Below are 13,544 nucleotides of genomic sequence, written 5' to 3' on the forward strand. Positions count from 1 at the left end.
GCAGCCATCAGGGTTTAGTGCCGACCTAAGTGTGCATAGTGTTCACGTTCAGTGCACATGTTCAATAGCTGGCCCCATGCGTTTGTGCTTTCACGTAGTGTTGCTCTTTTGTGCCGGTTAGCCTTGTGTTATGTCGCACGAACTTGCCCACTTCAATGCGATCAAAATGTTCATAACATCCTATGAAATGTAACATAGCTTATAATGCATGCTGCGTCACAGAAACTGGGCATTCCAGACATATTAACATCGCGGTGTCAAAACACTCACAGCATTGTTCATGTCTCAATGCTTCAGATCTCAACGTGAGGTTTGACTGCCGTGAAAAGAAAATCACAATAACAAAATTGGTCTGCCACAAGTAACTCACTCGTTTTGACCACATTTTACGTTATACAGCTTACTTTCCAAGGGACACGCTGTATATTCTTCATTTGCTCCTCGAATGCTGCATTAATTGCTATTCTCAAATGTTTATAGTAGTTAAAGTACAGATCTCATGAGTCGATAACGCACGGATATGTTTGAAACATACCGTACACCCAGACGGAGGATAGTTCACGAAGTTTGAGTTAATTATGATAGTGCGCTTGCCACAAAACTTTGAAGTATACTATTGTTGTTTCGCTGCAAGAAATACAAGGCTTCAACGACCCGCCTTAGCTCCAAAGGTTATGGCGCGGCGCTTGTATGGAGATGGAGAGCGAAACGCTTATCGCCGCGATGCAGTCCTCACGTGCAGACCTTGATTATCTAGGCTGCCGGCACTTGTCCTAATACACTTCCAAACTGCGCGCGTCATGGAAAAGAAAAAGAAAAAGGCACGTGCACTACAAATGCTTCTGCACTGCGAATGCCAGCTGCTGTGGGACACGGAAGAAGCGTGATACGCGCAGATAGGTCATATACCTGTTCGCTGTCCGGCCATGCACAAGGCATCTCTGCAGTCTCGATGAGTGCCGCACGCACCACAACAGCAATTAGGAGGCCCAGGATGGTCGCCGCTCCCAGAAACAAGAAGGCGAAGAGCGCGCGTTTACCGTAAAGCGCTCGCCTGCGCACTTCGGGACCGAACGTCGTTTTCACACCGGCCATGACGTTGCGACGAAACACACTTCCTCCAAACTTGCCGGAATGTTTCTGACGGTCCGAGTCTACGATCCGGCTTGGCCGATGCTTCTGACGCACTCCCGACTAACACACTGACAGTTGTAGCACGTGAACAGCAGCCACGATACAAGCGAAACAACGTGACCACTATCAACAGCTGACCGCGGCGCAAGGCCGGCGCCCGAACGTCAAAAAAAAGGTCACGCAGCAGGCACTGCAAGGCCTTCGAGATGGCCATCTCGTTGATGAAAACAGCCTCCGAAATCGGAACATCAAATCGAGACTTGCCGGTTGTGCGCCAGTCGACGCCACCGTAGGAATCACCAAGAGCCAGCTGCATCGGCTGCATCCTCACCGGTGGTAGTGCGCTGCCTTCACGTCATACAAATGGCTTCGAACGTCGTCTCGCGTATCATATTCGTAACCGGCAACAAAGACAAGCTACGAGAAGTAGTGTCCATCTTGGGCAAGATTCCTGGTTTCGAGGTAAGCGAACTTTCGCGCCAGCAAGTGCACGTGCCGGCTGAACTGCACCGTCGTCGATTGTACAGCATCGGTCAAAGCTCAAAATATTGCAGTTTTGTGTGTGAATCGGGGCTTGTTAGTAGCGAGGCGCGAGATAGCGGCACATTCCAATTAGCTGACGAATTGAGAAAGATATCTTGCTGCCGGCAGTAACGAGGCACGCAACGTTGCGAAATCCTAACCCACCATTTGTGTGTTCCAATGCGCGCGCCAATTTTGAATCGCGTACTGACCGACGCTAGATTCATATTAACTCTATGCTAGATTCGGTGGTATTAAAAAGCATCGTTCACAGGGCCATCTTACTGAACTTTTCTATGAAGAGAGGGCCTAAGCATTTGCACAGTATTACACTAACCCAGTATTGGTGTTTTCAAGGCCACAGAAGAAAAGTGCTAAAGTACTTTTGACTTGAAATGTTTTTTCAATCTTTATTTCATTCGTAAGCTGCTAAACATAGATCGCCACCAGAAAAAATGAATGCCAAACGTCTTTCTGAAATTCATACCGAAGCCTCGGTGCCAGCATACCATGCGGTTGGAACGTTTTTCTGATACGTAGACCAATGTTGTGCAAGAAGAGTCTTTGAATGCTATCTCAGTTGATTCCCTGGTCCCTTGTAAATGGTAATGCTGTCACCCTAATTAGCTAGACCCATAGGCAGCCGAAATAAATGTATGCTGAATCACAATCGTGCATTAATATTTTTGCACAGTACACACTCGCAGAATCTTGTCTGCAAGCTTGCCAGCACTCGCGTCCACACAGTCATATCTTCCAAGGCATTTACTTGTGCTCAAACATTGACTCTTGTTCATCGGCACTCTCTCACGCTGTTGCTCGTGTCTACTCGCACTTGCTCACTCCTCCTTCATGCTCACTCATGCTCTTGGTCACCGAATCTTTTCACTCGTGACACTCACAACTGTGAAATTAGAGTGAGTGTAAGCGTATTCATGAGCAACAGTGCTTTCCAGTTGCTCGAACTATGTTAAGCACGGGTGAAACCCTTGGCATCTCATTTAGCTGCTGCAGGAACTTCAAGGTGATACTCATCATAGTTTCCCGACTCTTTTCTGGCTCACCAAGCATGCTTTCACCACATGACTGGCTGATTTGCAACTGTAGAAGTGTGCTTTATAATGCAGTTCATCTCGATATTTTTATTTGATTTTCTGATGCAAGATTAGGATTATTTTACATAAGTCAAGAGGCTAGCATTCATTATTTATTCCACCTGCAGACAAAGATCGTTCTTGGAAACAAAGTTTCCCATCAGCAAGATTGGTCACAAATGGCTAGTTATTTCTATTGATGTAGTCGTAGCAATGCCGCAACCTTGGTAGTTGTATCCTTTTTCTTATTAATAGCATTTAATTATTATTTTTGCCAACAGTGCATACTGTTGCTGGTTAAAGGATGTGATGCATGTCCAAAAAACGACAACTTAGCATGATTTTTATTGTGTCATCTTACTACTACAATAACCAACTTTTAAAATTCTGACTGTAACACCCTCCCTGAATAGTGCCTTACAAACTCTAGTGCGTAACCAAAGTTTGCAGTGGGGCCTGGCGAGGGGCTCTTCAATTCCCCTTTAATGTCAACTTTATAATCGTATGAGACGTGTAAAAGAGCTACAGTTGTAATTTTTCTGGCCTTTATAGAAAGAGGATCTCAACGAAAGCCATATATGAAAGAGTTAAGGTTGAAGGTGAAATAAAGAACACTACTAGAAGGAAAATATGGGAGGAAGGAGAGTGTGTATTCATGAAGGCAATATCATCATAGCGCGTGATGATTTCATTCTTAGGCTTTGTTCAAAAATCGGACATGTTCTGAAGACCATTTCAGGAAACGACAGAATTGTGAGTGTGTGTAGCCTATAGCTATTAAATGGCAAAGCAGTAATGCGGCATTTACAACATACATGTTTTTCTGGAAGTGCATCCGCAGCACTTTGTGGGCAGGAAGTGTTAATAAGAGCAAAGAATAGTGCAGGGAAAAGAAAAGGAAAATGAAGTTAGGCAATGGCGAGCGTGAAACTGAGAGTGCTTTGTCTTCTTGCTGGAAAAATGCAGCGTTGGGACGCACTGCTCAGAGCTCTTTAGGCATATTGTCTTTCGTCACACTTGAAGCCCGGTAAATCGTAGAACAAAGTCTTAGGATTTTACAGTATGAATTAGGAGGCGTGAAGACGATGTATGGTTAAGGGTGGAGCCGGTGCACTAGGCCTCCACAGCCGTCGGTCCAGGCCGGTGTCTCCAAGGTAGTTGAGGACTGCCTTGAAGACCCAGCCGTAGTGCCATGCTTTTGAGAAAACGACTGTGAAGGCAAAGATAGGCTCCTTGCAATCCTCTCCCCATCTGCTGTGCTGTGCAGTTAGACAACCGCGCGGTGGAGCTCATGGAGCCTCAGGGCGATGGCGACACTGTCTGTCGGACCAAGTGCGAGGAGGCTGCGCGCCTGGTGGGTGGTCCAGTGCTCGTGGAGGACACATCGCTGTGCTTCGATGCCCTGGGCGGCCTACCCGGACCCTACGTCAAGTGGTTCCTCGACAAGATTGGCTCCGAGGGACTCCATCGCATGCTCGTGGTTAGTTGCAATGTTGGCACATATGTTGTGTCCTGTGTTCATTCAGATTTCCATGTGATTCAAATGAAGTGAAAATGATTCAGATGTATTGAAAATTCTCACCAGTACCCATTTCAAGTACAATGGAATTTGTTGATACAATTCTGCATAATACGTTTTTCTTTTTATTCCCAGTCAATGTCCATTGGAAATAATGCATTTCATGCGATTAATATAGTCACATTTTTGCCCCGAATTGGATAATACGGCTGCGAAAGTGCATCTTGAGCAATATTAAATGCGAAGCATTTCTTAGCGAACTTCTGCGACTTTGAGCGTATCTGTCTGTCTGTCTGTCTGTCTGTCTGTCTGTCTGTCTGTCTGTCTGTCTGTCTGTCTGTCTGTCTGTCTAATCTAGCCGCCTACGACTTTGTGCTCTCCTGGTCGCTTGGTTCATCGAATGTGCACCAAAATTGGCATGGCGTAACATGACTGTATGACGAACATAAATGACAAGTCATAACATGAAAATCATGACACGCATGTCATGTACAGCATGATTTACATGCTACGCTCATGGTGCGCTGGCGGCCGTTTCGCTAGTTTGATATACACCAAAATTGGTATCTTGCGACGTGACTGTGTGACGAACATAAATAACATGAGTTAACGTGAAAATCATGACACGCATGTCATGTACAGCATGACTTACGTGCCACGCTCATGGAGCGCTGGCGGCAGTTTCGCTAGCTTGATATACACCAAAATTGGTATCTTGTGACGTGACTGTGTAATGAACATAAATAACACGAGTTAACATGAAAATCATGACACGCATGTCATGTACAGCATGACTTACGTGCCACGCTCATGGGGCGCTGGCGGCGGTTTCGCTAGATTTATATACACCAAAATTGGTATCTTGTGACGTGACTGTGTCACGAACATAAATAACATGAGTTAACATGAAAATCATGACACGCATGTCATGTACAGCATGACTTACTGCCACGCTCATGGGGCGCTGGCGGCGGTTTCGCTAGCTTGACCTACCCCGAAATTGGTATTGCGTGACGCGACTGTGTAACGAACACAAATAACACGAGTTAACATGAAAATCATGACACGCATGTCATGTACAGCATGACTTACGTGCCACGCTCATGGGGCGCTGGCGGCGGTTTCGCTAGATTTATATACACCAAAATTGGTATCTTGTGACGTGACTGTGTGACGAACATAAAAACACGAGTTAACATGAGAATCATGACTCGCATGTCATGCACAGCATGACTTACGTGCCACGCTCATGGGGCGCTGGCGGCGGCTTCGCTAGCTTGATCTACCCGAAATTGGTATTGCGCGACGTGACTGTGTAACGAACATAAATAACACGAGTTAACATGCAAATCATGACACGCATGTCATGTACAGCATGACTTACGTGCCACGCTCATGGGGCGCTGGCGGCGGTTTCGCTAGATTTATATACACCAAAATTGGTATCTTGTGACGTGACTGTGTAACGAACATAAATAACACGAGTTAACATGAAAATCATGACACGCATGTCATGTACAGCATGACTTACGTGCCACGCTCACGGAGCGCTGGCGGCCGTTTCGCTAGCTTGATCTACCCCGAAATTGGTATTGCGCGATGTGACTATGTGAGGAACATAATAACACGAGTTAACATGAAAATAATGACACGCATGTCATGTACAGCATGACTTGCGTGCCACGCTCATGGGGCGCTGGCGGCCGTTTCTCTAGCTTGATCGACCCCGAAGTTGGTATTGCGTGACGTTACTGTGTGACGAACACAAATAATAGAGTTAACATGAAAACCATGACACGCATTTTCCTCAATGACAAACAAGACGATGTATGCAGCTCTTTGCTGTCTGCTTCACATTACATCGATTCCCACAATGCGTGGGATCTGCCGGCTTTTTTTAGAAATCCTACGTTTATTCTTTGGTATACTAGCTTCTTTTTTTGCTTTTCAGAAGAATTTACTCTAGAGAAACGAAGAAAGTGCAGTGCAAATTGACCAGCTATACTTAAATTTGGTCAGTAAAAGTGAGTTGCTGACGGAGTATGCATATTTCCTCCTGTTTTTAACCTCTTTGGTTAATACGATTTTCGCATAATACATTTTATTTTCCAGTTCCCGTGAAAAACGTATCGAGATTCCACTGTATAATGCTGATGCTAATGTGATTAGCTGACACGTGTACTTGTGCAGAAAACTGAACAAAAATACTTGAAGCAGAATAGAGTGTTATCTGATGCGCTCTGTACTGTCCTTTGGTCAACGCATATCTTGTTGAAACTGTTCGGAATGAATCTTGATCCCTAGTTCAAATAAACTTCACTTTATGTCAGTTCTCAGTTTAACCCTTTTCAGACACCACCTATGAAAAACTCTGTAAATGCATCAAATTGACACATTATTTCAAGGCACTCAATATCCTACTTTAACAAAAATTATGTCATAATATGTTGGTTTATGTGTTATAATGAACCTTAACTAAATTGTAATTAAGTATTTGTTTATTCTTCGGTCATTCATGCTCTTTTTGCATAAATAGAATCAAATCTTGGGCTAGGAATACAGTGCAAATTTTTTTTCAGTTATGTTGAGCTCAAGCAAAAAATTATATGGCGCTAGTGCCTTCATCAAAGTGACTATACTCAATAGTACACTGCAAAATGAAATTATGCAGTTAAACGAAGACACATTTATTATGCAGGAGGTTCAGTTCATCAAAAGGTGAATGTATCACACTTTCTTAGCCTCTAGTCACTTAGCACTTAGCCACTAGCCACAAGTGGTGTACACAAAGCGTCTCAAAGGGTTAAGCTTGTCAATGCATGACTCGCACATCTCACATTCCACTCCAACTCTAGGACAATGCCTGTCTCCCACCTGTCAATGTACCCTTTACGTATATGCTCTATAGATGATGGATTGCGCAACGTTGACAGGACACAGCAGCAAAGCACACACACCATTCCAGTGTGTGGGTTTCTACCATGTGCCCTATCAATGTTGAACAATGCTCCATCCAGTATGCGGCACCAACACACCCAATTTTGAACCCTAGCAAGACACATGCTTGAGTTGTCAGAAGCTTCATCAATCACCCTCACACACATGGCTGGTATGCACACTTTTCTTCTCTTCATTTGTGTGGCTTTTCACTGGCCATACAAAAGAGAATCGAAACACTGGAGCAAACAGAACATGCGCATATGGACCAGGACATAAACTTAACACAATGAATAACTACTCAGTCAATTGAATAATTTTGTCAGACATTCAGTAAGGACATGGATTTGATGGGCGTTTTTCGAAGGCTGAGATGAGCATACAAATGCCAAAACCCAGTAGATCAGAAGAAACACTAGGACGTTATGTAGTTATTCCCAACCGCTCAATTTCTTTGTGTTTACATTTTTGCTTTTGTAGGGTCGCAACACTCACATGGGGTTCAGTACCAGTGATGCCGTATTCATGTTTCTGCTGTAGACGCCTTCCACTCATTTCTCCTGTGTGAGTGACCATAGAGTTTCCTAAAATTAACTAGAGGGGACTCTGGCGCTGCGATCGTTCAGCCACCATGGGAATGATGGGTAGCACACAGATTTGCCTAATCTTCGTACTTTAGGCTTCGAACGCACTTGTGGCTTTGTTTATTGCTGTGTTTTGGTTTTCTTTCGGACAAAAGAATGGATCATTGAGAACTTTGTGACCAGAATTGAATTGGTGAATCTAAAAAAGTTAAAGTGGTGAAGTGGAGCTGCTGACTTTTGCTGAACTTCGTTTTGCGACAAAGCAGACGCAGGCGACGTGGAGCCAAACGGAGCTGAAAGAACGAAGTTTAGACAAATCTCTGTACTACCCATCATTCCCATGCTGGTTGAAGCGCCATGCGTTGCAGCTCCCATAGACATTAGCGCCAGAGTTCCCTTTTAGTAAGTATTGTAGGAAACTCTATGTGAGCGACCGCAGACAGTGACGGTGTTCCTCGGACTCGCGGTCTTTCGACACACTCTGCTTTTGCACAGTCCCACTTTCACTTTCTGTATTTGTGTTACTGCTCATGATGCCTCTCCACTTTGTTCAGTTTTATTGCGATAGAAATTATATGGACACTCGGCTGATTTTTGCCGTCGCCGTCTGTCGACGCCGTCATGTCCCGGATATGTATATGTATGTATATATATATATAAAAAAGGCACAAAGAAAAATAAAGCAGAAGAAAAAAATTCTGAAGTACCCGACCACGGATTCGAACCAGCAACCCCTCGCTCCCCAGCGCGCTGCGTTAGACAACTCAGCCACACGCCATGTATGCGCTGGCGAAATAACGACAAGCTATTTATACACACCATGTTCCGCTGGTGGTAAGCAAATCTCGGAAGAGCATGAGCGTGTTTTCTATCACGCAACGCTGCTTATTTTCTTTGAATTTGAAAACTGCCCTTGAGTCGCGCACGACAAAGTGGCCCTTTTCTGTACCCACATGTGATGTGGAAGGAAAAAAAAAACAAAACAAAAAACACCAGGAACACCTCGCATCAGACGCCCCCGTGTGGCTGGAGACGCAGGGTGTAACTCCACGCGCCACAGTTTCTAAGAAAAAGAAATATCTAAGAGCATCTGATTCTCCATTGTCGACACTTGCAGACACAGCGCTCCTAATTTTCTTTAACTTTGAATACTGCCCTTGAGACGCGCACGACATAGTGGCCATTTTCTGTACCCACCCGGGATGTGGAAGGAAAAGAAAAAAGACAAAGAACAACGGGCACACCTTGCATCAGACGCCCCCTGTGGTAGGAGAGGCAGAGGGTCACTCCACGCACCGCAGTTTAAAAGAAGAAAAAATATCTAAGAGTGTCTAAATTCTAAATTGCCTCACTTATATTAACTGCCAGGTTTCATGGCCAATCCCCCGTAGCGGGTAAGAGCCAAGAATTAAGGGTCAAGCAAGCAAGCAAGCATCTGATTCTCTATCGTTGACACTTGCAGCGTGTTGCTCAAGCACATAGGCATAACAACTGTGACAGTTAGTTCACGCTTGCCCTGTGCATGCCTGTGCGTTCATTTAGGGACGTCCTTCATTGTGCTTCAGCAGCACGCTGCAAGTATCGAGCTGCTTCTGGTTCTTTATGTGACATTTCGACTTCTTGCTATCGCATTCATTGCTTCACCCTTGCGGCGAAACTGTGACTTTTTTCTTTAGTGTGAACGCATTGCGCCATCTTGGCATCTCGCCTCGCACTTAACTGTGTCATACTACAGCACTGCAATGACAAAACGCCAAGGCAAGTGCCGCCGAATGTGCGTGCTTCGCCAGCTGTGCCCTCTCTATTTTTTGTGCTGTAGCAAAGAGGAACGAACGCTCTAGTGGGTCGCCCTCTCCAGTGGCATCTAGTGGGTCTGTCTCTCCCATGCATGGCTCGTGGACGCGGCTCGTTTTCGTGGACCGGGAATTAAGCCATTGATCAAGCTACCGGTCGACTCGTACACCAGCGTCCAATAGATGCCTTTACATCGCATATATATATATATATATATTTTTTTTTTCTACATACGGATGTTAGCCGGCCAAATTATCCCCCTGGAAATGCATGGGCTAGAGGTTAAACAGCTTTGCTGCAAAAGATACGCCGCCTATTTTTCACATCATTTTCCAGGGTTACGAGGACAAGCGTGCCGAGGCGGTGTGCACGCTAGGCTTCAGTGCAGGCCCCGAGAAGCCAGTGCGCCTGTTCCACGGTCGTACGCGGGGCACTATAGTGGCGCCACGAGGTAGCAACAACTTCGGATGGGACACGTGCTTCCAACCCGAAGGGTACAGCCACACGTACGCCGAGATGAGCAGCGCTGAGAAGAATGCCATCTCTCACCGGCACAGGGCAGTGGAGGCGCTGCGCCAATTCCTGCTCTCTCCAGACGCTGCCCGCGAGTGCCCTGGCAGCGCATGACGTTTTACAGTTGGTGTAATAGCGTGCATGTAAATGTAGGTTTTTCAATTGCTGAATTAGTAATAATACAAACATATCTATTTCACTTGTTCCTGCAGTCCACTTATGAGTGAACTGCTAGATGTTTTGTAAAAAAGTGACATATGTGTCGAAATTCTGCAGTTTGATGCAATAAAACCAAGTGGCAATTATTTGTGAGTCGTGGCTTGCATATTGCAGTGTGTGTTTGATATACAGCCGAACCAACATATAACGAATTACTGTGCATATCGAACAGTTCTAAAATTCTCTTGAATATGTTTTCAATATGTAAAACATTTTTTATATTGAATTATCTATAAATACAGATTTTTTGTAATCCCCCGTGGATTCAATATATCCGGCTTCGACTTTATTATATATACTAAGGTACGCAGAAGAAAGTCGGGTAGCCAAGGGCCAAATTATAAATAGAATGGCAGCGACATGACACTGAAGATGCTGAAACTTCATCAGCTATTTTGTTTTGTTCGTTTGCTTGCTAACACTGTTTCGGTCAACGGTGTTTGAGTAGTTATTTAGGGCACACATTACAATTCGAAAATTCAACCAGGAAAATGCTAATGTCATTGCCAATTCGCAAAAATTCTCACAGCTGGCTGTAATGAAAGGCATAGCTGACTTTTAACCTTTTCAGTAAGCCTGTGTGAATATCCAAGCAGTTCAAATATTCCAACAGATATTACAATATTCGAATTCACTTCAATGGGAATTTGTCTAAATTTCGAAGCGAACCAACCGACATTTTGTAGCGCATGTACATGCCTGAAAAGATGGTTTCACTGCAGCATGGCCACGTTATGCCGTGAAACTGCATGTTAAGGAGGAATTCACCCTGCCACTAAGCCACACTTCTGGTTTAGTGTGCATATTACCTGACCCTATATTGTTATTATTTTCTTTAATTTTAATAATAAGTTATACGGGCTGATATGGGCTAAGTATGGCAAATTTTAAAATGTAAAATATTATACCGCATATAACTGGCACCCTACTACCACGGCTGTGCTACTACTGTTCAAATCGTGCTACTATTTGAATTCGCTTTGAAATTAGTATACACAATTGCCATTCGCGCCCGCCACGGTGGTCTAGTGGTTGCGGTGCTTGACTGCCGACCGGCAAGTCGCGGGATTGCATCCCTGGCCGCATTTTCGATGAAGGTGAAAATGCTTGAGGCCCGTGCACTTTAGATGCCCGTTGAGATAATCAAATCATGGTTTTGGGATGTTAAACCCCGACAGTTATTATTATTAAATGCGAAGCATTTCTTAGCGAACTTCTGCGACTTTGAGCGTATCTATCTATCTATCTATGTATCTAGCCGCCTACGACTTTGTGCTCTCCTGGCCGTTTCGTTAATCGGATGTATACCAAAATTGGTGTGTCATAACATGGCCCTATTGCGAACATAAATGACAGGACATATCATGAAAATCATGACACGCATGGCATGAACAGCATGATTTACATTCCACGACCTTAGGCTCTTGCGGCCGTTCCGTTAATTTCATATACACCAAAATTGGTATGGCGTAACATGACTGTATGGCGAATGTAAATGACAAGTCATAACATGAAAATCATGAAACGCATGTCATGTACAGCATGATTTACGTGCCACGCTCATGGTGCGCTGGCGGCCGTTTCGCTGGCTTGATATACTTCAAAATTGGTATCTTGTGACGTGACTGTGTGACGAACATAAATAACACGAGTTAACATGAAAATCATGACACGCATGTCATGTACAGCATGACTTACGTGCCACGCTCATGGTGTGCTGGCGGCCGTTTCGCTAGCTTGATCTACCCCGAAATTGGTATTGCGGGACGTGACTGTGTGACGAACATAAATAACACACGAGTTAACATGATAATCATGACACGCATGTCATGTACAGCATGACTTACGTGCCATATATGCTCATGGTGCGCTGGTGGCCGTTTCGCTAGCTTTATATACACCAAAATTGGTATCCTGTGACGTGACTGTGTAACGAACATAAATAACACGAGTTAATAGGAAAATCATGACACGCATGTCATGTACAGCATGACTTACGTGCCACGCTCATGGAGATCTGGCGGCCGTTTCGCTAGCTTGATCTACTCCGAAATTGGTATTGCACGATGTGACTGTGTGATGAACGTGAAAACACGAGTTAACATGAAAATCATGACACGCACGTCATGTACAGCATGACTTACGTGCCATGCTCATGGGGCGCTGGCGGCCGTTTCGCTAGCTTGATGTACACCAAAATTGGTATCTTCCGACGTGACTGTGTGACGAACATAAATAACACGAGTTAACATGAAAATCATGACACGTATGTCATGTACAGCATGACTTACGTGCCACGCTCATGGTGCGCTGGCGGCCGTTTCGCTGGCTTGATATACACCAAAATTGGTATCTTGTGACGTGACTGTGTGACGAACATAAATAACACGAGTTAACATGAAAATCATGACACGCATGTCATGTACAGCATGACTTACGTGCCACGCTCATGGTGTGCTGGCGGCCGTTTCGCTAGCTTGATCTACCCCGAAATTGGTATTGCGGGACGTGACTGTGTGACGAACATAAATAACACACGAGTTAACATGATAATCATGACACGCATGTCATGTACAGCATGACTTACGTGCCATATATGCTCATGGTGCGCTGGCGGTCGTTTCGCTAGTTTTATATACACCAAAATTGGTATCCTGTGACGTGACTGTGTAACGAACATAAATAACACGAGTTAATAGGAAAATCATGACACGCATGTCATGTACAGCATGACTTACGTGCCACGCTCATGGAGATCTGGCGGCCGTTTCGCTAGCTTGATCTACTCCGAAATTGGTATTGCACGATGTGACTGTGTGACGAACGTGAAAACATGAGTTAACATGAAAATCATGACACGCACGTCATGTACAGCATGACTTACGTGCCATGCTCATGGGGCGCTGGCGGCCGTTTCGCTAGCTTGACGTACACCAAAATTGGTATCTTCCGACGTGAATGTGTGACGAACATAAATAACACGAGTTAACATGAAAATCATGACACGCATGTCATGTACAGCATGACTTACGTGCCACGCTCATGGAGATCTGGCGGCCGTTTCGCTAGCTTGATCTACTCCGAAATTGGTATTGCACGATGTGACTGTGTGACGAACGTGAAAACACGAGTTAACATGAAAATCATGACACGCACGTCATGTACAGCATGACTTACGTGCCATGCTCATGGGGCGCTGGCGGCCGTTTCGCTAGCTTGATGTACACC

General features: G+C 44.8%; 2 protein-coding genes across 2 annotated transcripts in view; one reads left to right on the top strand and one right to left on the bottom strand.

Annotated features, from left to right (window-relative positions):
* The window catches only part of LOC119399612 (N-fatty-acyl-amino acid synthase/hydrolase PM20D1), a 56,456-nt gene extending 55,233 nt beyond the window's left edge, over window positions 1–1,223 (bottom strand). Inside the window, exon 1 of the mRNA XM_049417791.1 lies at window positions 910–1,223. Within this exon, the coding sequence (XP_049273748.1) occupies window positions 910–1,095 (186 nt within the window). The 5' untranslated portion in view covers window positions 1,096–1,223. The remainder of the gene's footprint in view (window positions 1–909) is intronic.
* Window positions 1,224–1,406: 183 nt separating this feature from the next.
* Window positions 1,407–10,402, top strand: LOC119399614 (inosine triphosphate pyrophosphatase). Its single transcript, XM_037666418.2, has 3 exons — window positions 1,407–1,596; window positions 4,018–4,230; window positions 9,921–10,402. Exons 1-3 carry the CDS (start codon window positions 1,498–1,500, stop codon window positions 10,209–10,211), a joined length of 603 nt encoding a protein of 200 aa, XP_037522346.1. The 5' UTR covers window positions 1,407–1,497; the 3' UTR covers window positions 10,212–10,402.
* Window positions 10,403–13,544: the final 3,142 nt, after the last annotated feature.

Source organism: Rhipicephalus sanguineus, chromosome 7 (assembly GCF_013339695.2).
Source record: "Rhipicephalus sanguineus isolate Rsan-2018 chromosome 7, BIME_Rsan_1.4, whole genome shotgun sequence".
Lineage (NCBI taxonomy): Eukaryota > Metazoa > Arthropoda > Arachnida > Ixodida > Ixodidae > Rhipicephalus > Rhipicephalus sanguineus.

Excerpts from the sequence above, each read along its gene's own strand:
- LOC119399614 (XM_037666418.2), top strand. The coding sequence starts at position 1,498 with ATGGCTTCGAACGTCGTCTCGCGTATCATATTCGTAACCGGCAACAAA. Across the intron at positions 1,597-4,017 it reads GCAAGATTCCTGGTTTCGAG|TTAGACAACCGCGCGGTGGA; the intron begins GTAAGCGAACTT and ends TGTGCTGTGCAG. Across the intron at positions 4,231-9,920 it reads GACTCCATCGCATGCTCGTG|GGTTACGAGGACAAGCGTGC; the intron begins GTTAGTTGCAAT and ends ATCATTTTCCAG.